At 47.4% G+C, this 24,711-nt stretch overlaps 5 protein-coding genes across 6 annotated transcripts; 1 reads left to right on the top strand and 4 right to left on the bottom strand.

The window, feature by feature from the left end:
- Positions 1-31: 31 nt before the first annotated feature.
- On the top strand, positions 32-3,178 carry nme6 (NME/NM23 nucleoside diphosphate kinase 6). The gene is made up of 6 exons (XM_084484075.1): positions 32-157; positions 478-569; positions 939-1,041; positions 1,309-1,348; positions 1,882-2,042; positions 2,409-3,178. The coding sequence occupies exons 2-6, from the start codon at positions 480-482 to the stop codon at positions 2,561-2,563; spliced, it is 549 nt and encodes a 182-aa protein (XP_084340201.1). The 5' UTR covers positions 32-157; positions 478-479; the 3' UTR covers positions 2,564-3,178.
- A 533-nt stretch (positions 3,179-3,711) lies between these two features.
- On the bottom strand, positions 3,712-5,285 carry baalcb (BAALC binder of MAP3K1 and KLF4 b; the record flags this gene model as incomplete). Its single annotated transcript, XM_084484073.1, has 3 exons — positions 3,712-3,933; positions 4,552-4,760; positions 5,102-5,285. 3 exons carry the CDS (start codon positions 5,283-5,285, stop codon positions 3,712-3,714), a joined length of 615 nt encoding a protein of 204 aa, XP_084340199.1.
- A 5,196-nt stretch (positions 5,286-10,481) lies between these two features.
- Positions 10,482-14,838, bottom strand: LOC311364206 (uncharacterized protein; the record flags this gene model as incomplete). The annotated part of the gene is made up of 6 exons (XM_084484215.1): positions 14,799-14,838; positions 14,599-14,697; positions 13,255-14,407; positions 11,979-13,089; positions 11,787-11,895; positions 10,482-11,539 (listed from the first exon to the last, which is right to left on the bottom strand). The coding sequence occupies exons 3-6, from the start codon at positions 14,250-14,252 to the stop codon at positions 10,482-10,484; spliced, it is 3,276 nt and encodes a 1,091-aa protein (XP_084340341.1). The 5' UTR covers positions 14,253-14,407; positions 14,599-14,697; positions 14,799-14,838.
- Positions 14,599-16,162, bottom strand: LOC311364056 (uncharacterized protein). Its single transcript, XM_084484065.1, has 4 exons — positions 15,453-16,162; positions 15,285-15,356; positions 14,799-15,171; positions 14,599-14,697 (listed from the first exon to the last, which is right to left on the bottom strand). The coding sequence occupies exons 1-3, from the start codon at positions 16,156-16,158 to the stop codon at positions 14,903-14,905; spliced, it is 1,047 nt and encodes a 348-aa protein (XP_084340191.1). The 5' UTR covers positions 16,159-16,162; the 3' UTR covers positions 14,599-14,697; positions 14,799-14,902.
- A 2,841-nt stretch (positions 16,163-19,003) lies between these two features.
- On the bottom strand, positions 19,004-23,357 carry LOC311364052 (alpha-1-antitrypsin homolog). Of its 2 annotated transcripts, none has more exons than XM_084484057.1 (5): positions 23,333-23,357; positions 21,972-22,641; positions 21,252-21,522; positions 20,297-20,444; positions 19,004-19,724 (listed from the first exon to the last, which is right to left on the bottom strand). In XM_084484057.1, exons 2-5 carry the CDS (start codon positions 22,636-22,638, stop codon positions 19,533-19,535), a joined length of 1,278 nt encoding a protein of 425 aa, XP_084340183.1. In that variant the 5' UTR covers positions 22,639-22,641; positions 23,333-23,357; the 3' UTR covers positions 19,004-19,532. The 2 variants fall into 2 exon arrangements, with proteins under 2 accessions (XP_084340183.1, XP_084340182.1); XM_084484056.1 differs by having other exon boundaries at positions 23,337-23,353.
- Between the last annotated feature and the right edge of the window lie 1,354 nt (positions 23,358-24,711).

Genomic DNA, 24,711 nt, shown 5'->3' with positions numbered 1-24,711 from the left:
ACCACTTAAGCGAACGGACCAAATAATAACAGCAATATTGTGAAGCGAAATGATAGCAAAAGCGGATCTCTTTTCCTGCATTATATTTTATTTTCCTAAATGCCTTATCCATTAGTATATTTTCATATTAAAACGTCTCCATCTTCGTAGGTGTAAGGTAATCTGACATATTTATTTCGATACAGCTGTTTGTCGCAACGCCAACTTTTATTAATATTACATAGGCCTATTTATGATTTATAACAATGAATATTTATTCTAAACAAACAGTTCCAGTGGTAAAGAAAATGTATTCATAATCATGGTCGTTTTCTGAGATAATCCTCCTTCATGCAAACTCCGTATTCGTCCCAGCCACCTTACTAAACGTTGAATTCATATGCATGGACAGTTGGCTATGATTTAAATTCAGTTGAATCCATAGAAGATTCAACGAGGTGAACTTATTCACTTTACTGTTTGATTTCCTTTCCATAGCCATGTTGTTAACCGCACGCCTGGCCAAAGCCCTCCAACTCACCCTGGCGGTCATCAAACCGGACGGCGTAGCGCACCCCCTGGTGTTGGAGGTAGGCGTTGATTTGTGTGCACGCTACACGATCGATGCACAAATTAACATTCAATTTGCATTCATATTGTCGTTTCAGTCACGTGTAGAAATGTCTTTATGCTCATATATTCAATTGATTATACTCCAGGAGACTAGATCACAGTAAGGCTGTTTCAGTAGTTTTGTTTTGGAGTTGGCATAAAAAAAACAAGCTCTTAGAATTGATACACAAATGCTACATTGTAGATTCAAACTCATACATTCATAAGCATTTTCATTCCATTGTGGCTTAGGCTGTAGGCCCTATGCTCTTATACTCTGGGATGTGTATCAGAGTGAGGGAACTTTCAGTGTGTTTACCGATCAATTTGACTGCACGGTTTTTCAGGCGCTTCATCAGAAGATCCTGGACAACAGCTTTGTTATTGTCAAATGCAAAGACCTCGCGTGGAGGAAACAGGACTCTGAGAAGTTTTACATTGAACATGCAGGTGAGCGGTAATGGTAGAAGGCTCATACTGATATTTAACTAATAACATCCTGTGTGTGTGTATACATATCCTACCTACATGGGCATCACTGTCACGCACACCCACGGTTCGTGTTTTCTCGTGTTTTCCCTATTCATCTTCTTTCTCTGAGTGAGTTTGGTTGTGCCTGTGCAAGACAACAATCACAGTGGTTGTCCTTGATTATTTCTCTTCTCCACTAAGCCTTAAAAGATGTTCCACCATTCTGCTTTTTGTTCTGCCTCCTAGGAAGATTCTTCTATCAAAGACTTGTTGAATTCATGTCAAGGTACAGATGAGAATGAAATTTGATCCAAATAAATAAAAGGACTGCCTATACTTTATATTCCGGGTATCACTCAGCCAATAAAACAACGTCTAAGACACATATTTCTGGCCTGCATTACACAAATGCAGTTGCTTAAAATAAATCCTCAGTTTTAACCAGGTGTTTTAGATAAGATCCCATGTATCTTTTAAAATATGCCGTCCCTGGTGTTGTGTAAAGAGAACCACAGATACAATCAGCCTGTACTAACCCCAGCGCCATCTCTCACAAAGCTCAAAGCAGAGACCTAGCAGCAGTTGCCACAGTAACCGACAAATGACGGTGCTAACTTTGGAACGTTGGTCAAGATGCAAACAATACCATACTCTCTCTTTCAACCCGCTCTGCATAATGACCTTCATGTGACACGCCACAGTTGGGGAAACGGAGAGAGAGGAGAGGGATGAATTCATGAAAAGTGTTAGAAAGGCCTTCCCTTCCCTGTTAACTCTCCTCCAACCCTCCACCCTCCACCCTCCACCCCTCGGCCCCAGTGGGCCGATGCGGGCGTACGTTCTGGCCAGGGAGGACGCCGTGAGTCACTGGAGAGAGCTGATGGGGCCCACCAAAGTGTTCAGGGCCAGATACACCTCCCCAGACAGCTTAAGGGCCCAGTATGGACTCACTGACACCAGGAACACCACCCATGGCTCAGGTACAGAACCATTCACAACCATTCTTATAGTATGTAGTCGTTTAGCAGATGCTTTCATCCAAACATCTAACAGGGATTTATACATGGTCATCAATGAGCAGGGAGGTGTGTGTGTGTGTGTGTGTGTGTGTGTGTGTGTGTGTGTGTGTGTGTGTGTGTGTGTGTGTGTGTGTGTGTGTGTGTGTGTGTGTGTGTGTGTGTGTGTGTGTGTGTGTGTGTGTGTGTGTCCGGTCCAGATTTATCGACTCATGTATGTATTCATCATATCTGTCTGTTGCTGTACATTTCCTTTGCCGCACAGTAATACCCTGGTAGTTTTGAAACGTGCTTTCTAAATTACCTCCCCTTATTTCTCCATCCTACCAGATTCCATGGAGTCTGCACGTCGGGAGATCGGCTTCTTCTTCCCAGAGTTCTGCGTGGAGGCGTGGATGCAGCAGGAGGAGCCGGCCTTCCGAGCCGGAAGGATGGAGTACGATGAGCGGCGACAGATCCACACGCTTCCACCCACGCAGAGCTGATCCTCAGAAGCGAAACCACGCAGTCGCGTAAAAGACCTCTGCTTTGCCAAATGTACAGACCGACCCTGACTCTTGAAGCCATATCCTCTGAATAGCTGCACGTCAAATCCCTCGTACAGTTGGCGATGAAGAAGTGATGCCACGGAGATCTACTATTATAATGTAACACTTTCCTTATTACTGAGAATAGTAGGATTAGATCATTAAGGCAGGAGCATGAATGACACTGTCAACTTCCAAGAGAAGAGATCAAATGTGTGTTTACATCTATCCATCCTTCCAATTCTGTGTAGTGATTTCAGGACCATTTATATCTTTGAATCTTTGACTCTTGAATCTATATGATTGTTATTTGTTCATTGTGAGAGGAAAAATATCCCTAAACATGAAAGGGACAGAAGATGACATTATTTAAACAGACAATTGTACTTCCACATGGAAAAATAGAAATACACAAAACAAACGGTGCACAAACATTTTAGAATTCATCTTCTTCACAGACAGAGTGCAGTAGTAGTGTTCGTTACATCACCTTCCTGAGACGTTGAAACATATGCTGCTGGTAACTGTATTAAAACAATGTATTAATCAAATGTGAATAAAATACTAATTAATTTATAATGCTGATTTCAGCGTATTATCTGTACTTCGATTGTCATTCTCAAGGCTAATGTCAAAGCGTCAATGTCATTCACATTTTCTGCTCTTTCCTTCTGTCATATATTCCCACTTATATAAATAGTCCAAAACCTCTCTGTAGGAACAGAGCAGCAAAAGGCAAACAGTAATACTAATACTAATAGTGTAGAAAACCTTTCTTCTTAACATGAGCAACACTCTACCCTACGCATGTTTAAAACACAACATACACACCTCCTCTCTCTCATTGGTTCGTGCCTTTTAGTAAACGTACACTTTAAATACTCAAGTGCTGTATTTCGATAACAACGCGGTTAAAACGGCAAAGCTATGTCCTAACCACGACAGCGACTTAAGCTCCCTCTGCTTCTCTTCAGCACACCGGTGGTCCTGTCAGTAAACACACACTGTAAACACACAACGGCAAATCCACGGTACTCAGACCCAAGTTCCTCCGTTAACACCTCGGCAACGGTTTAAAAAAAAACGTCAAAAGCGTTCTTCCCGACTCATCGCACCGTCGACGCCCACGGCTTCTCCTCCGCGGTGGCGTGCCGGCGCGGGGCGTCGGGCTGGGCTGCTGTCCTCTGCCCTCGGTCCAGCGGCTGCAGCACCTCGTAGGTGGTGAGGGACTTCTCCTGGACCTTGCCTCGCTGGTCCACCTGCCGGACGCTCTGGGTCACCGTGATGGTCACCTGCTTGGTGGACATCTTGTTGTTCTGCCACTTGGTCTGGGATGGGGGTTGGTACGATTTGAGGGGAGATGACAGTCATGAGGTTAGGAACGGAACGCATGAGTTAAATACGATTGAACACTTGAAGGGATGCACCGGGATACGCCCGTCTGAATACAGAAAAACGCCTGTCTTAGATACAGTATACAGATACCTCGCCGTACACCCATAATTCGGGACAGATGATGTTAATTTGTAAGTTGGTTAGTTAAATAAAGCTTTCTTTTCAATGATGATATGGTTACGGTACGTATTATCATAGGTTTGGACTGCATTTTAATTCAATTGTGAAATTCATATTCATAGTCATATTTATCTATGAAATATCGTAGTTGTTAAACATTGATGAGCCAAAGCCATAGCTTAGCCTGAAAAATTAACAGGATCGTCTAGTGGCTAGGCCCTAAGGGCTTGATACCCCTGCCGAAAGGTTCTGGGTTCAAACCCCAAGTCTAAAGTCTGCAGTCTACCTGTAGGCCTCCAAAAGCAAGATGCCTTGACCCCTACCTGCTCATTCATGGTTTTATATACAAACGAATAACGTAGCTCACTTCTGACAACGGCGAAAGGTGAACCACTAAATAGCATCAGCTCTTCAGGAGGGAGACATCTTACTATCTCCTCCGTGTGAAGCACGCTCCTGCGCTGCACGGTGGTCCCGGCCGGGGGCATCACGGGCCCCTGGCGGTCCGGAGAGGCATGCTCGGGGGGCGGGGGGGTGTTCGCTCCCGTCTCCTCGTCCAGACTGGCCTCCGAGAGAGAGGAGCACACCTTCACGTAGGCCTGGGCAGGGTGAGGTAGGCCGTCTTCAAAGATGTCCGGCACTGCGAAAAACAAACAACACAGAGGTGGATTTGCGGAGGACAGCTTGTCGTATTGACCGCGTTGGAGTAGCGTTTCCCAACCTGGGGGCCGGGGCCCTGTTTGGGGCCGCTTGAGATGCATTTGGGGGTCGCAGGATATTTTCGATTTAAAAGCTGTAGATATTTGAAGGTATAGCCTGACATTGATAAACAAATTCCCAGTCGTGCGTACTAGTGTGGAACCTCTCAGTTCATTATGGATTTCCAAGGGGGTGTTATTAACGGTTAGCTGTTAGCTCCTGGTTAGCCGTTAGCTCCTCGTTAGCAGTTAGCTCCTCGTTAGCGGCCCGTGGTTCCCTCACCAGGGGTGCTGGTCTTCTCGGAGGTGAACCCCGTGTCGGAGGAGCTCTCCGAGGCCAGGCTCTGGATGGAGGACAGGGGGATGTCTGTGTCGGTGCTGGCCAGCCAGGTGGACTCTGTGTCCTTGGTCCAGCTGTCCAGGTAGTGGGGCTCCAGCACGTCCATCCTGCTGCCGCCACATCCCATGGCTCCGCCCCCCCCTGGAGCACCGTCAGCCAATCATGGGAGGTGAAGAAAGGATGGGTCATTTGAGGGAATTGTAAGAGCAATTTAGTTTTCTGTTGATCGTGTATTGTACAAATATTTTTTTATTTTTACTTTGAGTTTATTATATTCTGTTTATTTTGTACAGATGTATATTGTGAGTGTTCTCTTATGTATATTCATCTTATTTGTAATCTTACTTCCTTCACTTCGCTTTGGAGATTAATAAACTCTTAACTTAAAATCCTAACGAAGACGTTAAGCGTTAAATAGAGTTTCATCTTAGGCTAAACTACCTTCTCATATTACAGTAAAGTACATTACTTCAAAGTACATTCTATTTGAAACTCACCTTTAAGAAGCGTTGGTGGCAGAGAAGACGGTCGACTGAGGCAATATTCAGAGGAACACAGCAGAGGAGCTTTTTGTTTTACTACCGTGGAGCTTCAGACGGTCAACTGTAATGATCCACTCTGCGCTCTGATTGGTCACTAAGGACCACGGTCACGCTCAGGTCAAGATGACCGCATGGACATAATTAAGCTCTGATTCAGCCATCTAAAGAAATACAGAATGAAAGATAGGAAGAGGTAGAATTACTTGATAGAGTATGGTTGACGCATTAGCTTTTATATGCTTTTATATCTATTTATTTATGTGTTTATTCCTTTTTTATGTGCTAAGGATATCCCCACATGAACAGAAATAATATTCATCTTCATTTAGTAATTTGTAATCAAAATATCAAAACATAACGTTATAGGCCTACGTATTATTTATTTTTTTATCCGAATCCCAATCTTCGGTCTGTGGTTTCTCGTTAGGACTCCCATCAAGAGATATACATCAAATATGCAACTATTACTAATACTAAACGAATTGTTTACGCCTCATCGGGAACATATGAGGCTATACAGCCATTTATTTATTTTTTGGACGTGGATTGTTCAATATATTGATCAATACTGATCTAAATTCGGTGCCAGGAAAAATGTGTAAAAGAAACAAACCGCCAGATTTCGTGCCTTTCGGAGGCAGGCTATAGCGGTCTTAGCACGGCTGCGACAACACATACATTGGCATGTTGACATGATGATGAAATAAATAGTGATGAACAACATCCACATGCAGCTACACTGGCGGAAAGAGGATGGAGGACGCTTGACCGAACGAGGCTTAACCGTATAATCAGACGCAATTAGATGGCAAATGCTTACTGGCGAATGAAGTCCGTTTAATAATTTAGATTGGGTTTCCTCAGCGTCTCTGGGAGAAGCTGCACCGTGGTCAGCGTGCGAACGACGCTCCTCCTGTCCTCCTGAACATGTGACCACGCACGCCAAATGATGCCCGTCGGTGCGCTCTATGTACAATCCTCAATGTGTGAGAAAGTAGTAACGTAGCACGGAATCGCATGGATCTTTATTTTCGAAATTTGCACCGATATTTTTCTACCCACTGGTTGTATAACAGAATATCAAACACGCTATTAAGCAATATTGTCCTAAAACGACAACATTTGGTAACACTTTATAATAAGGTGCAATAATAAATAGCAGACTAGTCATTACCTAACCCTTTGTTAATATTTGTTAATTGTTACTAAAATATCTATTTGGCACAAGTTAATAGTTTTTTCATCATTAATTAAATATTAGTTGTTTGCATACAATCTGTATGTTAATGTTTTAACAAATAGAAAATAATCTTTTAACTAATATTAATATTTGTTAATAGTTAATTAAATGTCTTTTTGGCACAAATTAAGTTATTTCTTACGTCATTTAAATGTTAAATGTTTATTTACAAACTATATGTTAATATAAAAGTTAATGACATATTATTATTTAACTAATTGTTATTAAACTGTGCTTCTGCTTATCCCAATATGAACCACTCCCCATAGGACCCTTACAATAAAGTTGGTTAAGCTTAATTAATATATTAGTAATATATAACTATCAGTATGGGGGACCCTTATAATAAAGTTGGTTAAGCTTAATTAATATATTAGTAATATATAACTATTAGTATGGGGGACCCTTATAATAAAGTTGGAACAGTAATTATTCATTATTTACAAATATTTCTTATAACATTTATTAACAATATATATTTTACAGTGGGTCTCTCACACTGGAAATGAATGATCTAAGCACACACTGTTGGGAAGGGGGATGAAAATACTTTATTTATAAAGTCAAAGAACTCTCAAAGAACTCCAATAGCTTTTTGTTTTCTACTGGAACACTGACCACTGATGGTTAACCTGATGGTCTCCTGGGACACTGATGACTTAAACTTACATTGATCAAAAAAGATGATCAAACTAGAATGACAACAGAATGTATAAAATGGTATATCAAATAAACAGAGAAATAGAGAGGGGGTTCAACCAGAGCGTGAGAAAAAGAGAAAGACAGAGTGAGAGAGACAGAGCACAAGAAAGTGAGGGAGGGAGAGAGCGAGAGAGACAGTGTGACAAAGAGTGTGAGAAAAAGAGAGGGAGGGAGAGAGCATGAGAAAGAGAAAGACAGAGTGAAAAGTTTGGACCCCTTGGCATTGGAATTGACAGTTTCTCGTCGGTGAGTTCGCCTTAGCACTACAGGCATCATGCACTTAGCACGTGATCAGACCACCAGCTCTGTCCTTGGAGTTGTAGGTCGTAGCACATTGAGACTAGTGCCGCGATCAGTCGACTGCCTATTTATTTTTGTTCTCCCGTCAAACGGCTCACTGTAATTCATCTCTGCACAAGTCTGTGCACTGTGCGCGCCCTGCTGGTTAATCTGCTATCCTCTTTCTTTCCCCTCCCCCCGCCTTCACTGCTTTGATATGAAAAATAGCTGAGGCAGGAGAGTCCTCCGAATCAAGTCGAGTATTTCAGACCAACTGGTAAAGGACTGTCACGGCTTTCAAACATATAAACCATAAAGCCTATGGACGCCTCACTGTGTGTTCACACCGCACATTGAAACGTGTCGCGAGGCAACACATTTCAATGCAAAGTGAACGTAGAGATGCGTATCGGGTGAAATTTGTCGCAGCAAAAACCTGCGACTAGATTTGATTGACGGGGCGACAGTTTTCCCAAAAACGGGCGGGCGCGTTCACGTGGATTTGTCGTGCGTATGAGCAGAGCTAGATCTCTGGCTCAGAGCTAGAGCTAGGCTCTGGCGAGCCTATCTCTGGGCCGCAAAGAGCTAGGCTGGGATAGGCTGGGTTGATAGGTTGGGCGAGCAACGGTAGAATATGACGATTTGAAACTAAAAGTGTGATTCTGAAAAAAGTATAAAAGCTCATGGGCATCAGTTTGGTTTGAAATGTGCTGGGGACAGAGACTCATTCGAAAGTGCATTTTCAGAAGTGCTGGGTACAATGAGGATGCACTCTTTTTTTTCACTTTAGTGCAGGTAATGAAAGGTTCTGAAAGACGGCATACCCATGTAGCTTACTAATGAATAAAATGTATCCACAAGTTTCCTGGGGTGGTCACCGGGGAAATGTGGGCCACACTTCCGGCCGCCCACACGCCTCAGCTGTGTTTTTAGCTGATCAGCTGGCAGGCTGAGCACATCACTGTATATTGTCGCTGAATACAATTATGGCTTTAAAAAGCTCGGAAACAACGTGTGCCGTTTGAGGATGTACTTACAACTGGACAAAACTAAATAATTGGTTGAAATCGTAATGAATGAATGACAGACGGCGATTGTTTACATTGATCTCGTAGTAACCGGTAAAGCCCACAATTCGCACAAAGCATCACAGGGTGGTGGAAACTTGTGGATACAAAAAACTGTCTGATGTCTGACACATTTTATGAATAAAGTGTTCCCAAAAAGCATTGGACATATGACCCACTATGTTGTGCTCTGTGACATATTTCAGCCATAATATCCTCCCATAGCCACAGGGAGCAGCACCAAGCACATTTAATAGTTAAGAGGTAATATTGTCACATAGCCACAGGGAGCAGCACCGAGCACATTTAATAGTTAATAGGTAATATTCTCACATAGTCACAAGAGGGCAGCACCGAGCACATGCGGTAGGGCTGCAACATTTGCCATGGTCAGGGGTCAGGGGGCGGGCTTTTAAAGCCACAGAACACGCCCACCCCTACCTGCCTATTTAACTCGGACTCCGCTATCAGAAGGCAGAATCTCTTGGGCGGCGTATCATAGATGTAAATCTTAGAGACGCTCCGTGAGTGTTATATACACATTCCTCTCCTTTTGTTTCATAGACAATAGACGATAGACAATAGACCAAAACCTTTGCCAAATAAAGTGAGTTAAAAGCGATCCTGTCTCGGTGGCCTTTCCTGGATTAAAAACAACATAACAATAACATGTAGGTTGGATATAACCACTTCCATTTACACAGGACCTCACCGAAAAACACTGAAGCTGGTTCCATCAAATGTGATGAACTTACAAGCTGGACAGTTGATCAGTTGATGCTGGTAGGTTGCCAGATTCTGATAATGCATGTGCACAAGATACATGTCATCAGTTTCCGTAGTGTAGTGGTTATCACGTTCGCCTCACACGAAGGGGCCAGCCGAATATAGCTATAACGAACTTCCAGCCAATCACGTCAATGGAACCATTTTTTTGGCCAGCCAATAGAAATGTTTAACTTATTTCAGAACTTTCTTTGATAACTCGGTTCGAATCCGTTGCAATCCAACTAATGTTGAATTCAACTAATGTTGAATTGCATGGATTGTATTCCTAACAATTGAATATTATATTATATTATTTTATATTTATATTATGTCCTATATTAGGTCCTTAAATGTAGACCACCATTATATCAATATTAATTATTTCTCCTACAAAAGTAAAAAACTATGATCAATGAGTGCATGCCTTTGTGCAACACACCTGTGTATTTTTTTTAGGTCTGTTTAGTGTAAAAAGCTTAGCTTAACTGGTGGATATAAATGCATTGCTTTTTTGATTAACATTTACTGCCTTTGCAATTATAATATAAGGTATGCATATTCTGTATAAGGACAATATCAATAAAAACAAGGAGTCTTTGCTTTAGTTTGAGTTTGATTTGATTAATAAAAATCAAGAACAGAACAGAACACAAGAACACACAGATACACAAATACACAGAAATAGAAATATATACAAATATATACAAATATACAGGAAAACAAGCCTAGCCCCTCCCTCCCTTCTCCTCTGTCCATCTCTGCTTTTCAGCCCCATAATAGGGAGACTGCTGGAACTCTCTCCAGGTCATCTCTGCCGTCATACCCTGCGTCCGGTACAGGGACAACATCCTTGCTGGGCAATAAATATATTTCCCTGAAACCCCAGGGAAGGTGGTGTGTATGTGAGGGCTGGTGGGGCCTTGCTTCAGGGGCTGGTGGCAGAACCGGCAAAGGCGGCCAAAGGAGTGCTGCTCAGATTTTAATTTTTTCCTCTCCTCTGTCACCCTCTTTTGCTCTGCCCCCCTCTGCTTCGAGGCCTCCAGCTCCCGTTGGTAGAAGGGAGTGGCAGCAAAGTCCTCAAATGTCATCCTTGGATTGGTGAGGCCTTCTCCTGCATAAGTCTGGAAGACTTTTTTAGAGCAGAAGAAGTACCTCACCTCTCCAGCTTGGTGGAAGAAATGGATGGAGGATCCATCGCCAAGGTAGCGGGACTTGGGCTGGCCACATGCGAGACAGGTCCTCGTCCTTTTCTTCTTCTCCTGCTGCTGTGAGGCTGTCTCCTTCTTCTCCAGGATCTCCCTCACCACCCTTTCTATGTCACCCTGGTTAAATGGTACAGTGGTGGCAGGGTTGACTGCTGGGGGGTTTACCACAGCAGGTGGCAGAGTTGTGACTGGGACACTGACCTCTTCTGCAGTCAGACTCTGCCACAGCTGCTGGGTCTCCAGGAGCTTCTCCGGGCTCGTGTTTAAAGATGTGCTAGCGTTCTTTAGCTTAGCTAAGTGTTTAACATACCTAGAGATATGCTGTCTGGTGGTGGGGTGCAGGAGGCTGTTGGGATCCCTGCATGATGTCTGCACCAGGGCAGCATAGTCATCATCCACCCACTTTAAGATGTCTTTCCTGCCATGATGCTTGGCCAGGAGTCCATCGATTGCAGCTGTCATGGGCTCTGTCCATCGGCTGTGGTCCAAAACGAAGACCAGACCTCCAGTTTTGATGGGGCCAGTGCGGGCAGCTCGCGGAGAAGCTCTTGGGGGCAGTGGTGGAGTGCTCTTTAGATCTGTAAGAGAGGCACAGAATTATTTTAATGACAAAGCCTTAATGATAAATCATTAGTGTAAACCGTGTGTGTGTGTGTGTGTGTGTGTGTGTGTGTGTGTGTGTGTGTGTGTGTGTGTGTGTGTGTGTGTGTGTGTGTGTGTGTGTGTGTGTAAGAGAGAAAGAGTGAGTGAGTGAGTTAGACTGTGTGTGAGAGAGAGAGAGAATGGCTACACTATTAAGCATGTGTGTGATATAATCTGAATTACCTGTATCCATCAGGGCAGCTTGTGGGGAGGAATCCCGTGAGGCTGGGGCCTTTGCTGGTGGGGCTGGATGGGTTTCAGCACAAAGGAATGCCAGCTCACCCATTCCCGTCTTCTGAAACAGAGGCTGTATTAGCTTAAAGTGACAATAATCAAAAAGCTGAAGTGTGTGAGTGAGTGAATACGAGTACTTACCTCAGAGGTTTCTCCCTCCAAGGCCTCAGAAGAAACAACAGGGGCAGCGGGGAAGTGGAACACCACAGCTTGGACATGGGACTGCTGGCAGGACTGCTGTTGTGTCTCTGGAGCTACAGGAGTCACCGGAGGAACTGTCTTTTGGGACTTGTGTTTGTCCCAGTTGAGGGGAACTGGACGACAGACTGGCTCTAGATACTGGAGGCCAAACCTCTCCCCTGTGTCCCTGTTGGATACGTGCAGCACTGGATATTTGGCTTGCCCCGTCACTTTCACTGATGCCACGTTGAGATCCATGATCAGCACAGGGTCAAACACAGCAGGTAGAACGACGTCAGGCTGTTTCAAGTCCACCAGCCTCTGGAAGTTCCAGCGCACGACTCCTGTCAAACCCTGGGCCTGGAACAGCTCAGTGGAGACCTGGTTACCGGTCACCCACCGAGCCTGGTGGAAATGAAAGCCCTCCTGCTGGGAGGTCCCCCTCACAGGGATCCAGATAGGCACAGCCGCCCCCTCGCCCTTGGTGTGATTCAGCTGCAGGGTCCCGCCGTACCTATAGAGGATCCCATCCTCCACTTCCGGGTCACTCAGGCAGCCTCTCAGGATGTGCACACGCTGGATCCTCCAGACCTTCAGCATGGACGGCTTGAAGAGGAGCACGTCGTTGGGGTCCTTAGCCAGGTAGAAATGGTGGAAGACCTGTTCGACTCTCTGCACCAGTTCCCTCGGATGTGGTACCTTTGTCCTGCAGTGCTCCCTGATGTGCTGCTTGGTTGGAATGGCAGGAGCAATCCTACAGAAGGTGTAAGCTTGCTTCAGCTTCTCCAGGTCACTCTGGTCTACTACAGTGAAGGCTGCAGAGAGAAACTTGCAGAAGGAGCTGAAGAGTGGATGATGCTCCGAGACACACTCTCTGGTGAACCGCCGCATGCAGTGGAACAAGTCCAGCTTGACAACTATGTCGTTGTTGAACTTGCTCCGTGAGGCACAGGTGTTGGCCAAGTTCCCGGAGGTCACCTCTGCCACAACAGCATCTGTGGTCCTCCAGGAATCCCACAAGAGGTGCTCCTGAGGCTTTGAGTCTGGGACTCTGAAAGCAGCACAGCAGTCTCTGTTTGGACATGAACAGAAAATAGAAATGTGGAATTATTAATGATAATTAAAAATTTAAGTGAATGGTGTCAGCATTATATTTCCATTACATATCTGAATAATTATGAATCAGATGTATGTAAAATAAGCACTTAAACTACTTATGATTTATTGTGATTCATACCTGTCCACCCACTGGTACTTGGCCTTCTCTATTCCAGCAGAACTGTAGCGGTGAGCCAGCCCCTCGTACATTGGCTCCAGGCGCTGGTCACTCTCTGACTGCAGCATCACCCAGGACAGGATCATCCAGTTCTCATTCATCACGGCATAGGATGACATAGTGCCAGATGAAAACGTGACCTTACTTGCCACTCTGCGAGTGTGGTCGGACCTGAAGACCTGTCCAAAGGTACCCTGTAGCAGAAGTGTGAGAGCTCGCTCTTGCCGCTGGTACTCTTGGAGGAGGCACTCTGTCAGGTAGTGTGAAGTCACAGACACTCCATACCAGCCATCTGCATCTTCATACTCCCTAAATGGAGCAGGTGAGTCTTCGCGTCTCAGAAACCCAGTGATGGTGCTCTGTCCATACACCCCTGCTTCAGCATCCCTAGTGTTCTGCACGCTGAGCAGGTAGGCCAGGTGGGCTCTTTCATATTTCAGATGCAGCATCTCCCTAATCTGGTTGGCCATGTCATTCGGTGACTTGCCGCTGCGTCTCAGCTCATCCATTACTGTCTTGCAGATTGCCTTCTTATGGGTGATGAAGGCTGGCAAGATGTTCTGAAATCGCTTCGGCAGCATGTCCACCCACTGCGGCTTGTCTGCAAACCAGTGCCGTCTGCATACCTTGCAGCCCAGACGGGAGGCCAATATGTAGTACTGGCCGCTTATGCCAACTATCACCCGAGGCCTCCCCACACCAGAGGAGGCAACCTGGGGGTTGGGACAGCCGTAGAAGCAAGGCAGGATGTAATTGTTCCTCACCCTCTCCATCAGGTCATGCTCTGGCTTCCAAATGAAAAATGGATGGAGCTGAAAGTAGTTGGGTGACGGCAGCTCAGAGGTGGTGTTTATGAGCTCGGGCTGCGGTGGATGTCGCCACAAGGAGATCATGTTCCCCAGATGTCGGACCGGTCGGGACCCTGGCCACAGCCCCATGGCCTCCATCTCCATCTTCATCCATACTCTTTGATGTTGAGAGCAATTCCAGGAGCTGACGTCATGGTCGTAGCTGGGGGCAGTGGCTGCAGGACGAACAGGAGGTGACGGGTGAGAGGCTGCAGGCTGAGCAGAGACTGCAGGCTGTACCGGATGAGAGGTAGGGCGTGGCAGAGCTGCATAACACAAAACGGAAGAGTGAGGGAGTCATTACACGATTAACAGATAATGTCAATAGGACAGGTCTTCATCATATGACAGCAATGCAAACACTGAGGAAAAGGTTTGGACAGAAATGGAGCCATCAACATGGGATACATATTGTATTATAGGATGTGGACAATTAAAATGGAATTAAATGTCATACTTTGTTCATTTGAAACAACAGGCAATGGTGTGAAGGATGGAGCCAAAGCGAGCAGCTGAGGAGGTATTGGCAGAGGGGTCTTCACTGGAACGGAGGTAGCTAGTGAAACAGAAAAGAACAAAAACAAAAAGGAAATGTCACAAAACTGGAAATCGTCTTCACAGTGAATAAAGATGGGGTGTATGTGCATGTATATTAACCTTGCAGAGGAGAAGCAGTGATACTGGACCATGACCGTGTAGCAGCAGCTGTTGGTTTACTCCTCACTGTTAAGACAAATCAAGTGTTATTCTTGCTTTCTTGCTCACATGTTCATTTCCATGCCAAACCCTTGAACCACCACTGCAACAAGCATGCAAAAAGAGAACTTGTAAACACTCACCCTCATCGCTGACATGTCAGACCTTTTATAGAATAAGAGAACACATGCATCAAAACAGGCCAGAACACGGCCAAAATAACAAACTAGTAATGGCAGGTGAATTCTGGTGAAAACGGAATCCTCCTTCCACACTGATGGAGAAAAACCTGCTGCTGGAGACGCAGCTGTGGCTATGGGGACTGCTGCTGGCCCTGAAAGCACAGGAGGTAACATTAGACTTTTATCATGCACAGTAAGGGTGTAAAGAAACTTTTTTACTTTTTACAACTTCCTCTGTTTATTACTATAAATTAGATCCACCTACGTAGTTCAGTGATAAATTTAGAGGGAGAAATATTTAACATCCCTCTCTCCAGCTCCTCATCCTCCTCCATCGCTAGGAGATTAAACAATAACATTGATAATGTGTTAAGTACATTAAATGTTCATACATGTACATACAACACAAGTTTGCGTATTTTTGTGAGCTCACCTGTTGTAGATGTAGGTGTGGAGGCAGCTGATGTAGTGGATGCTTCTGCAGGCGGTGGACGGGACTCAGCCCTCTGCTGCTTGAGCAGGTACTGCTGCAGGTTGTACATCCTGCTATTTGGGACGCACTTCATTCCTAAGATGAAGGCAGCATATCCGTCTGCCCTGCTCTCCCAGATCTGCCTCCAGGTGTCCTTGGTCCTGGCTCCAAATCCAACATGGTTGTCGGCCTCTGAGGTCACTGGTGCTGCAGGCTGCCTGGAGAGTAGGTACCTGTGAAGGTCTTCAATTTCCTGGAAGCTCCTGGCATAGTCGAGGAATGAGAGAAGGCTGTCCTTGCTGTGTCCCTGGGGGTTGAAGCGTCCATCTCTCTCCTCCTCATCTACCTTATTGATGAGGTAGATGATGTAGCCAACATCATTCTCCAGGAGCCAGCGGAATGATTTCCCCTTGTATTTACCAAACTGTAGTACATACGCCCCCATCAGCTCCTGTTGGTCAGACACATCCCCTCCCCGCTGAACGACCACAGTGAGAGCATCAACCTTCACAAGGTCATGTTGCCGAGCAGGAGACCTGTCCTGAAGCGCAGGATTATTTTTTATCCTCATGGCCTCATCAGAGGGGTCCTGCCGTAGATGGCCAGATGGACCCTTCCTGAAAGAGACCTTCATCCTTCCAGGGAAAAAGTTGATGGTCTTCTTCATTATCTTCTGTACACAGCAAAACACCATGCATATTACACAGTAATAATGAAAATGACAGAATGACATTCATAATGACTAGGAACATCATTTTTTATTACACGGCTATGTTGAATACTCGATTCTGATTGCTTGTATTTTGTGTTATTATTGATTTGTTTACGCGTTTCGACGCGAAGCGGGGGGGGAGGGGGTCTTGAATCACCCAAGGGTTTATTTCTCAATAATGACCGTCTCGCTGTACATTATCCCTTACAGACAGTTAGATAGATAGATATATAGATAGATACATAGATAGATAAATGGGTGCTGCCGCTACCTGTTATTGATTTGTTTACGCGTTTCGACGCGAAGCGGGGGGGTCTTAAATCACCCAAGGGTTTATTTCTCAATAATGACCGTCTCGCTGTACATTATCCCTTACAGACAGTTAGCTAGATAGATATATAGATAGATACATAGATAGATAAATGGGTGCTGCCGCTACCTGTTATTGATTTGTTTACGCGTTTCGACGCGAAGCGGGGGGGTCTTAAATCACCCAAGGGTTTATTTCTCAATAATGACCGTCTCGCTGTACATTATCCCTTACATACTACATAGATATGTTCATATTACACAGACAGACATGCATACAGTTAGATAGCTAGATATATAGATATATACAAAGATAGATAAATGGGTGCTGCCGCTACCTGTTGTGCTCTTCTTAGGTCCCCGGTTCGAAACCGGGCGGAAACATCTTTGCTATTTTGAAACAATATTCATGTTAACTTATCTTTGTATATATATATATATATATATGTAACCTATGTAGCCTTGGTCTGGTCCGCCTGCAGCAGATACTGTCTTTTCTGCTCTTACACCATAGTGTGTTATACAATCTATTAAACAAACAATATATACAATTCCTATGATAATCTGACATACAACATACAAATAAGAAAAATACATCCATTTGAAATGTTAGTCGCGATGAACAACGCTCGTAAACAGGTGAACTCTCCACTCGTGTGGCGACTAACGGCACTGCATGTAAAATAAAGTTGTAACCACGTGACCACTCCCGAAAATGGTTAAGCTTAAGTAACTTAACTAACATAACTTCCTTAACTTTTCCCATTCACCCTCAATGGTAGTTCTTATCATAGACATCTTGTAAGTAGACGCAGCGTCGACCGCTACTGCCTACTGGCGCTGACGAGACGCGGGGCCGCCGTCTCGGAGTGGTGATCCGCTCCACTCAGTGTAATTCATTTGGCAGGAGCAATGAACTGTCAGCGCAATTAATTAATCTTACCTCAATGAATACCACTGATTTTCACGCGGTTTTTTGTCATACGTGTAGCTATGATAAAGGACACATGTTTTGGCGTGTTTTATTATTCATAGTTGGTTTAACAGTAGTAGAATACTCTCTCTTTCTTCCCCCTTACCTCACTTGTGAGGTAAACCATTACCAGTCATCAGCCATCCTTGTATTTGGCCCTCATCGCACCTGAAGTCCCATCCCTATGACTGCCCTACCATCGCCTGTTGCTGTCCCCTTGACCACTCCAAGATGGCGGCCCCGCGTCTCGTCAGCGCCAGTAGGCAGTAGCGGTCGACGCTGCGTCTACTTATAAGATGTCTATGTTGAAAACGGTCTCCAGTGATAAATAACACACTGCCTCGCTTGGAAATGAGATCCGATGTCCAAAATCCCGAACTGCCCCTTTAAAATGGGTTAGGTTTGGGTTTGGGATAAAGTGGCAACTGGCGCCATCTGGTGGCGGCAGTGGAAGAGCACGGGGATGCGCCTCTTGGGGTTGGTGAAGAAATAGAGGTTGGGAAGGGAGGCGGAATAATATATATTAAAAAAAAAAAACAGAAGATGGCGCCCTGTGTGTGGGGGCGGGGTGGACAGCCAGGGTTATCGTTGGAAGTGTGAAACGTGATGGAACTGGTTTATGTATGGTTGGGTGTATATGGAGTGGAGAAGGATGGGGGAGAAAATATAAACTTTTTGTGTAGTAATCGAATGACATTTATCAACATTATACAGACATAGAAAACATAGACAGCTGCGCACAACTCTGTGAACGTATGGTGTCTGGTGTCTTTACAGAGGAGACAATAAGCAATGCTCAGGCTTCTAGAGAGAGAGAGAGTGTGTGATTAGAGAGAGAGAGCATGGAAACAGAGCAAGAGAGAGAGATGCAGAACAGGAGATGGAGAGAGAGACAGAGAGAGAGAAACACGTATGTTTGTTGTTTGTTGAAGTGATCGCCCTCATATCTTATGGAATGCTACAATATTTGAAGCACTTTACCGATACTCATTCTGTAACCGCCACAACTACCAGTCAACGTGCTGAGCCTGAACATCTGTAAGGCAGACGTCTGGTCTCTGGTCTGTTTGAGGCTGTCGGACTCTGGTTCCATCGACTGGACTCTGATACGTGTGTAAACAGAGGAGTCGATCCAGGAGACAACTGGTTTATTGACAGGTCAAAGGTCGATGACTCATCTGAGGCTGATGGCCACCAGGTTGAACCTGAGAGCTGATTGGTGACGAACCGGCCGACCCAACTGAGGACGTCTGTCGGAATGGGCTTGGGGTTTTTTTTCTGACATTTTTTAACCAAAAATAAAATGTTTATGTCAGCTGTGGCAAAACTGCCTTTAGCTTTGTTGTTTTAAGCACATATAAAGATTAATACATCAATAAAGTCTCTAATCCCGATAAAGCCTTTTCCATATTCTGTATGGATCTAATCGTTAAACCTGCATCACTGTTGGATCTATCAGTCTGTCCTTCAAAACAAAACACCACACGTTGTAGAAGACATGAACTCCAAACACAAGGCTTCGCTTTTCCCCAAACTTTATTTTACAGCGATTGTAAAAGAAAACGGATGTGGAGCACGGGCCTGCCTCTGAGCGGCCCGTGGAGGGATACGCAGTGAGCCGGAGGCGTGCTCCGCCCCCCCCCCCCCCCCACACCTCCTCCACGGGCTCCTCCAGCGAGGCCCGGGTCCCGTGAGCATGAAGATAGGAGGTAGGCACAACACCATCCCAAAATGATGTCGACTTTTTAAAACTTCAGGGACAAACACACACACACACACATACACACACACACACACGCACACACACACAGACATCCATACACACACTTCCACACACTCACACACACACACACACACACACACACACACACACACACACACACTCACACACACAGAGAGGCCTGCTAACATACAAAGTCCTCAACAAAACCAAAAAGTGTCGGTCTGTAGGTTCACGGCAACGGTAAATGGGCGCTAAGCTAACAGCGAGCGCTAGCCGTCAGCTAACAGCTAGCCCCCCCCCCGCGGCGCGGCGCGGCGCGGCTGCTCAGGCGGCGGTGGGGTCGCTGATGCGGCCCATGAACAGGATGCTCTTGGTGGAGTTCTCCACGATGAGCACCAGGAAGGGCCTGTTGAGCTCCATGTTGTCGGGGAGGCTCATGGGCATGATCTCGATGGTGGTGGAGGACACCGCCTCCGTGCCCTTCTCGTCCACGCTCAGCACCGCCTTGTGGGACACCTGCAGGGGGGAGGGGAGGGGAGGGGAGAGGAGAGGAGAGGAGCGTCGTCACCACCCGGTCACCTCCTCCTCCTCGTGGTGGCTGTTCTCCGTCGCTGACCGTCGACCGCTCGCCGGACGATAACGTTTAGATTTGATTTGATATTTTTATTTTTTTTTGCGTTCACTAAAGCCTCGAGATCGAAGCAACGCTTTTTTTTTTTTCCCCGAGGGCTGGTGCTACGCAGTCACACCCCCCCTTGTAGAGAGTGAATGAGTGGAGGAGGGAGTGAGAGAGGAGTGAGTCAGGGAGTGACACACGGTCGAGCACTTCCCCGACACACGCTGAAATAATTGATCTCATTTTTCCAAAAGAAAGACGAGGATTTATGACACGTCCCATATAATGTATAGTAATATATAATATATAGAATAATATATATATAATTAGAATAATTATTTAGAAAGTAAAGGTCCCGCCATGGGCTGCAAGCAACGGGGACTTTTACTTCTAAACACCCGGATACGGTCCCGCCTCTGTTCAGTCGGCCCTTAGTCGGCTCGCCTGAACCCAAACCGGGGGTCCGCCTCACCTTGGAGACCTTGACCTTGGTGCCCTCGAACATGCCGGAGAAGTCTGCGTCGTCGGCGAAGGCGTTGGTGACGCCCATCTCCTTCAGCACCTCCCCCAGGGAGGTCTCCGCGGAGATGGAGAACTTGGGCAGGAACAGATCCACCGAGCTGCAGGAGAGAGGAGACAGAGAGGGGGGGTCAGAGAGGAGGGGGGTCAGAGGGGGGGTCAGAGGGGGGGTCAGAGAGGAGGGTCAGAGAGGAGGGTCAGAGGGGAGGGGGGTCAGAGAGGAGGGTCAGAGAGGAGGGGGGTCAGAGAGGAGGGTCAGAGAGGAGGGGGGTCAGAGAGGAGGGTCAGAGAGGAGGAGGGTCAGAGAGGAGGGGGGTCAGAGAGAAGGAGGGTCAGAGAGGAGGGTCAGAGAGAAGGAGGGTCAGAGAGGAGGGGGGTCAGAGATGAGGGTCAGAGAGGAGGGGGGTCAGAGAGGAGGGTCAGAGAGGAGGGTCAGAGAGGAGGGTCAGAGAGGAGGGTCAGAGAGGAGGAGGGTCAGAGAGGAGGAGGGTCAGAGAGGAGGGGGGTCAGAGAGGAGGGTCAGAGAGGAGGGTCAGGGCAGGGCAGTGAAGTGGTTAACCAAACCTTAAAGGGCCAGTGACCCCATTCTCTGACCCTACGATCGATCCCACATCGCCCACCTGATGAAAGAGACACCCGTCCCTCTTTCATCAGGTGTGGGTTGTGGGATAATCAATCAATCGATTGACTATCTATCGAGATAATCAATCGATTGATTGATTATGTGTAATCACTGTGCAAGAAAAAAGAGGTGACTGGCCCTTTGAGAGTCGATCACCGATTGATTTTGTATAAAACCATAAAATGGGGTCCCTGGCCCTTTAAGAGTCCGCTACCACTAGCCGACCTGCGCATGTGACTGGAGGTCGGGCTCCGTTGGATAGGGGTAGATAGGTAGGTAGGGGTACCTTCTGAACAGGGAGTCGTGCCAGTGCTTGATGTAGTCGCTGGAGATGTAGTTCTCCACCTCCTGCATCTTGCCCTCGTCGGGCAGAACGATCATCATGGAGGTGTTGCCGCGGTAGGGCAGCATGATGACGGTGGTGTGGTTGTCCTGGTCCTGGTAGAACTCGTAGCGGCCCGTCCTCTTCATCATGTCCACCTCCACCTTGGTGGTGGCGTCCACCTGGAAGTCCCTCTTGGTGGTGTGGGCTGGGTCAAAGGTCTTCTCCCACGTTCCTGAGGAGGAGGAGGAGGGGGAAGAGGAGGAGGAGGAGGAGGAGGAGGAGGAGGGGGAGGGGGAGGAGGAGGAGGAGGAGGAGGAGGAGGAGGGGAGGAGACGTTGGAATCAGGAAGGGAGACGGAGGATACAGGACGGGATTCATTGATGGGGATGCAGGGATGCAGGGGTTGCCAGGTTACAGAGCAGCAGTCAGTTTAGAGTGCAGTGGTGGAAGACACGCCACTGTTTCTCTAGCTGAGGACGTCACAATCTGTGAACACCTTTTAAGATAAACCTTAAAACATACCTAATTAGCTCAGCATTCTCTTAATCAATTGGATTTATTTATTTGTACACTTGTATTGTTATGCACCTTGTGTTGCAATTTTGCACGAAAGGCGCTACATAAATAATAAGTTTGTTTTGAATCGGTTCAGTCGTCGACGGCGACTGCAACGACCCCTACCTCTGAAGAAGACGTAGTTGATGAGCACCATGGCCGTGTCGGGGTCCAGCTCCTTCACCTGGTCCTTGATCTTGTCGGCGGTCTTGGCGGCGATGTACTCGTTGATCTTGACCACGGCGTCGGCCGCGCTGGAGTAGTCCACCTCGAAGGTCTCGCCCGCGTAGTAGTGCTGGATGTCCGCCACGAACTTCGCCGCCGGCTTGAACTCGTTGCGCACGGCCAGCGCGTTGCCCAGCTCCAGCTGCTGGATCTTCTGGTTGTGCCCCAGCATGTGGATCAGGTGCTCGTAGGACTCGTCCACCTGCGCCTGGGTCAGCTGCTGGCCGCGGTAGCCCAGCGCGCCGAAGAGCTGGCTGTGGGTGTCCCCGGCGGCGCCGGCCGCCAGCATGGACAGGGCGGTGGAGATGCCGAGCGGCGAGTAGAAGATGTTCTTGGCGGCGGCCGCCTTGGCGCTGAGGCGCTTGTAGAGGGCGAAGGCGAAGTCGGCGTTGGGCGGGGACAGCCTGAGCACGCTGGCGTCGCCCGCGTGGCTGTGGGCCTCGTCGGGGCCGTGGTGCAGGTGGTGGAAGTGCTCGGGCGTGTGGCCCATGTGGTCGCCGTCGTGGGGCGCGGCGAACGCCACGGCCAGCAGCACGGCCAGGATCGCAAAGCTTCCGGGCATCTCCATCACCTGGGGAGGGAGGGAGGGAGGGAGGGAGGGGGGAGGGTTGGGATTAGGGGGATCTGGGTAGGGGTGACCCCCCCCACTCTAAACCCGGACTGGAAACCAGAAGGGTGCGATTCTACTCTGGTCAGAGGAGTAGCGGCCAAAGCTAGCTAGTAGCCTCCAGCTGCAGCCCCGGGGCTGTGGTGGGGCCCCGGGGCTGTGGTGGGGCCCCGGGGCTTATTTCATTCAGCTTTTTCTTATTTTCTTTGTCGGCTCCTAGCTGCCCCAGTCAAATTATTTTTTTTCATAAAATAATTAAAAAATATTGTTAGAAAAATAATTGTAAAAAAAAAATTATATATATATATTTATTATTATTATTTATTAACTATTTAACTATATAACTAGATAAATTAACGTTGAAAAACAGGGGCAGCTAGGAGCCGACTGTGACGTAAAACGTCTAAAAAAGCCAAAAACCACCAACGTGGTTTATTGTTTGATTTAATTTATTAGCAGGAGTCAGAACTTAGATTTAAGTTTTGTTTCACGAAAATGACAAAATGACCACAAACATGGTTTGTGGATTTATTAGCAGACGTTTCCCCTCGGATACGATCCCTCTCCAAACCCCTGGACCCCTCATCAGACACAACGCGGCACGCTGGACCTCACAGGGCTGACACTAGGAGACGTAGGAAAAAAAGAGCCATACTTACGATTTCTGCGGTGGGGACAATTTGAAAGCGAGCCGAGCCTTTTTATATGGTCTGGGGCTCAGCTGACCTGTGGATCATTAACCCTCCTGATAGCGCGCGCCGGCTGTGCACTCTGGCGCGAGAGCCGCTCACTCAGCGGACATTGCTCGCGACTCGGCTGCAGAGCAGGACGGGGGTGGAGGAGGACGGGCGGGTCTGGGTGAAGCTCTCGCTCGCTCCTGTTGGGTTCAATTTCTCTGTCAGTGAGTCGAGTCTGATTGGGCTCTGTGGGGGGGGGGGGGGGGGGGGGGGGCTGGGTGAGGCTGCACACCTGTTGCACATTCAGTAGTCAGCCTGCACAGGTTAAACACACACGCGCACACACACACACACACACACACACACACACACACACACACACACACACACACACACACACACACACACACACACACACACACACACACACACACACACACACACACACACACACACACACACACACACTGCGTCCGTCGTCTGGAGGCCGGTGAAGGGCACCTGGTGGAGTGTGAGTTGGACCTCTGCTCCTCTTTCTTCATCTCCTGCCAGCATCACATCAAGTCTTCCTGTTTTAATTCCCCTCCGACTGATCCCGTCTCCTGACGGTGAACCCGGGCTCCGGGTTGTGAGCGCCGCCGCGCCGCTGGTCGCGCCACGGCCGCCGGCGCCTCGTGGTTTCGTTATCGTGTGACGTCTTCACCTACTGAAACCGTTACGTCGTTACGTACGTCAGCGCGTTGATTGGCCCGTGAGGCGCGGATGAGCATCTGGGTGAACGGCGCCACGCGAACCAACGTGGATCAGTGTGGTAATGAATGTACAACATATACGGAGATATAGAGCGACAGAGGAGGGCGGGGTGTGTACGTTCACGGACTGAAATGAGTTTCAGTCCAGACGTTTAGACGTTTGTTATTTTTAACAGCGGAGCAGCGGAGCAAATCCATAATAAGATCATAATGAATCATAACGACGGGGACACAGGGAGACCACGTCGGGACGTCTTCTCCAGCGTCTGGGAACAGCTGAGAGAAAACAAAGAGCCAACAGGAGAAGAGCCGGGAGGGAGGGAGGGAGGGGGGGGGGAGTCAGGGAGGGAGGGGGGGAAGGGAGTCAGGGAGGGAGGGAGGGGGGGAGTCAGGGAGGGAGGGAGGGGGGGAGTCAGGAGGGAGGGAGTCAGGGAGGGAGGAGGGGGGGAGTCAGGGTCAGGGAGGGAGGAGGGGGGGGGGAGTCAGGGAGGGGAGGGGGAGAATCAGGGAGGGGGTGACACTGAGTCAAGCACCTCCGTGTCCAGAAGAAAGGACAAGGGTTTGTTCTAATTGATTACACTGAGTCTAGAAGCATGGCTTGTTCT

Source organism: Micromesistius poutassou, assembly GCF_964030765.1.
Source record: "Micromesistius poutassou genome assembly, chromosome: 19".
NCBI lineage: Eukaryota > Metazoa > Chordata > Actinopteri > Gadiformes > Gadidae > Micromesistius > Micromesistius poutassou.
Note: the sequence above shows the minus strand (reverse complement) of the source record. Positions and strands in the feature narration are given on the sequence as shown.

Excerpts from the sequence above, each read along its gene's own strand:
- nme6 (XM_084484075.1), top strand. The coding sequence starts at position 480 with ATGTTGTTAACCGCACGCCTGGCCAAAGCCCTCCAACTCACCCTGGCG. Across the intron at positions 570-938 it reads CGCACCCCCTGGTGTTGGAG|GCGCTTCATCAGAAGATCCT; the intron begins GTAGGCGTTGAT and ends ACGGTTTTTCAG. Across the intron at positions 1,349-1,881 it reads CTTGTTGAATTCATGTCAAG|TGGGCCGATGCGGGCGTACG; the intron begins GTACAGATGAGA and ends CCTCGGCCCCAG.
- LOC311364056 (XM_084484065.1), bottom strand. The coding sequence starts at position 16,158 with ATGAAGAAGACCATCAACTTTTTCCCTGGAAGGATGAAGGTCTCTTTC. Across the intron at positions 15,357-15,452 it reads CACACCTACATCTACAACAG|CGATGGAGGAGGATGAGGAG; the intron begins GTGAGCTCACAA and ends TTAATCTCCTAG. Across the intron at positions 15,172-15,284 it reads TAAATTTATCACTGAACTAC|GGCCAGCAGCAGTCCCCATA; the intron begins GTAGGTGGATCT and ends CTGTGCTTTCAG.
- LOC311364052 (XM_084484057.1), bottom strand. The coding sequence starts at position 22,638 with ATGGAGATGCCCGGAAGCTTTGCGATCCTGGCCGTGCTGCTGGCCGTG. Across the intron at positions 21,523-21,971 it reads CAACTACGTCTTCTTCAGAG|GAACGTGGGAGAAGACCTTT; the intron begins GTAGGGGTCGTT and ends CCTCCTCCTCAG. Across the intron at positions 20,445-21,251 it reads CACGACTCCCTGTTCAGAAG|CTCGGTGGATCTGTTCCTGC; the intron begins GTACCCCTACCT and ends TCTCTCCTGCAG.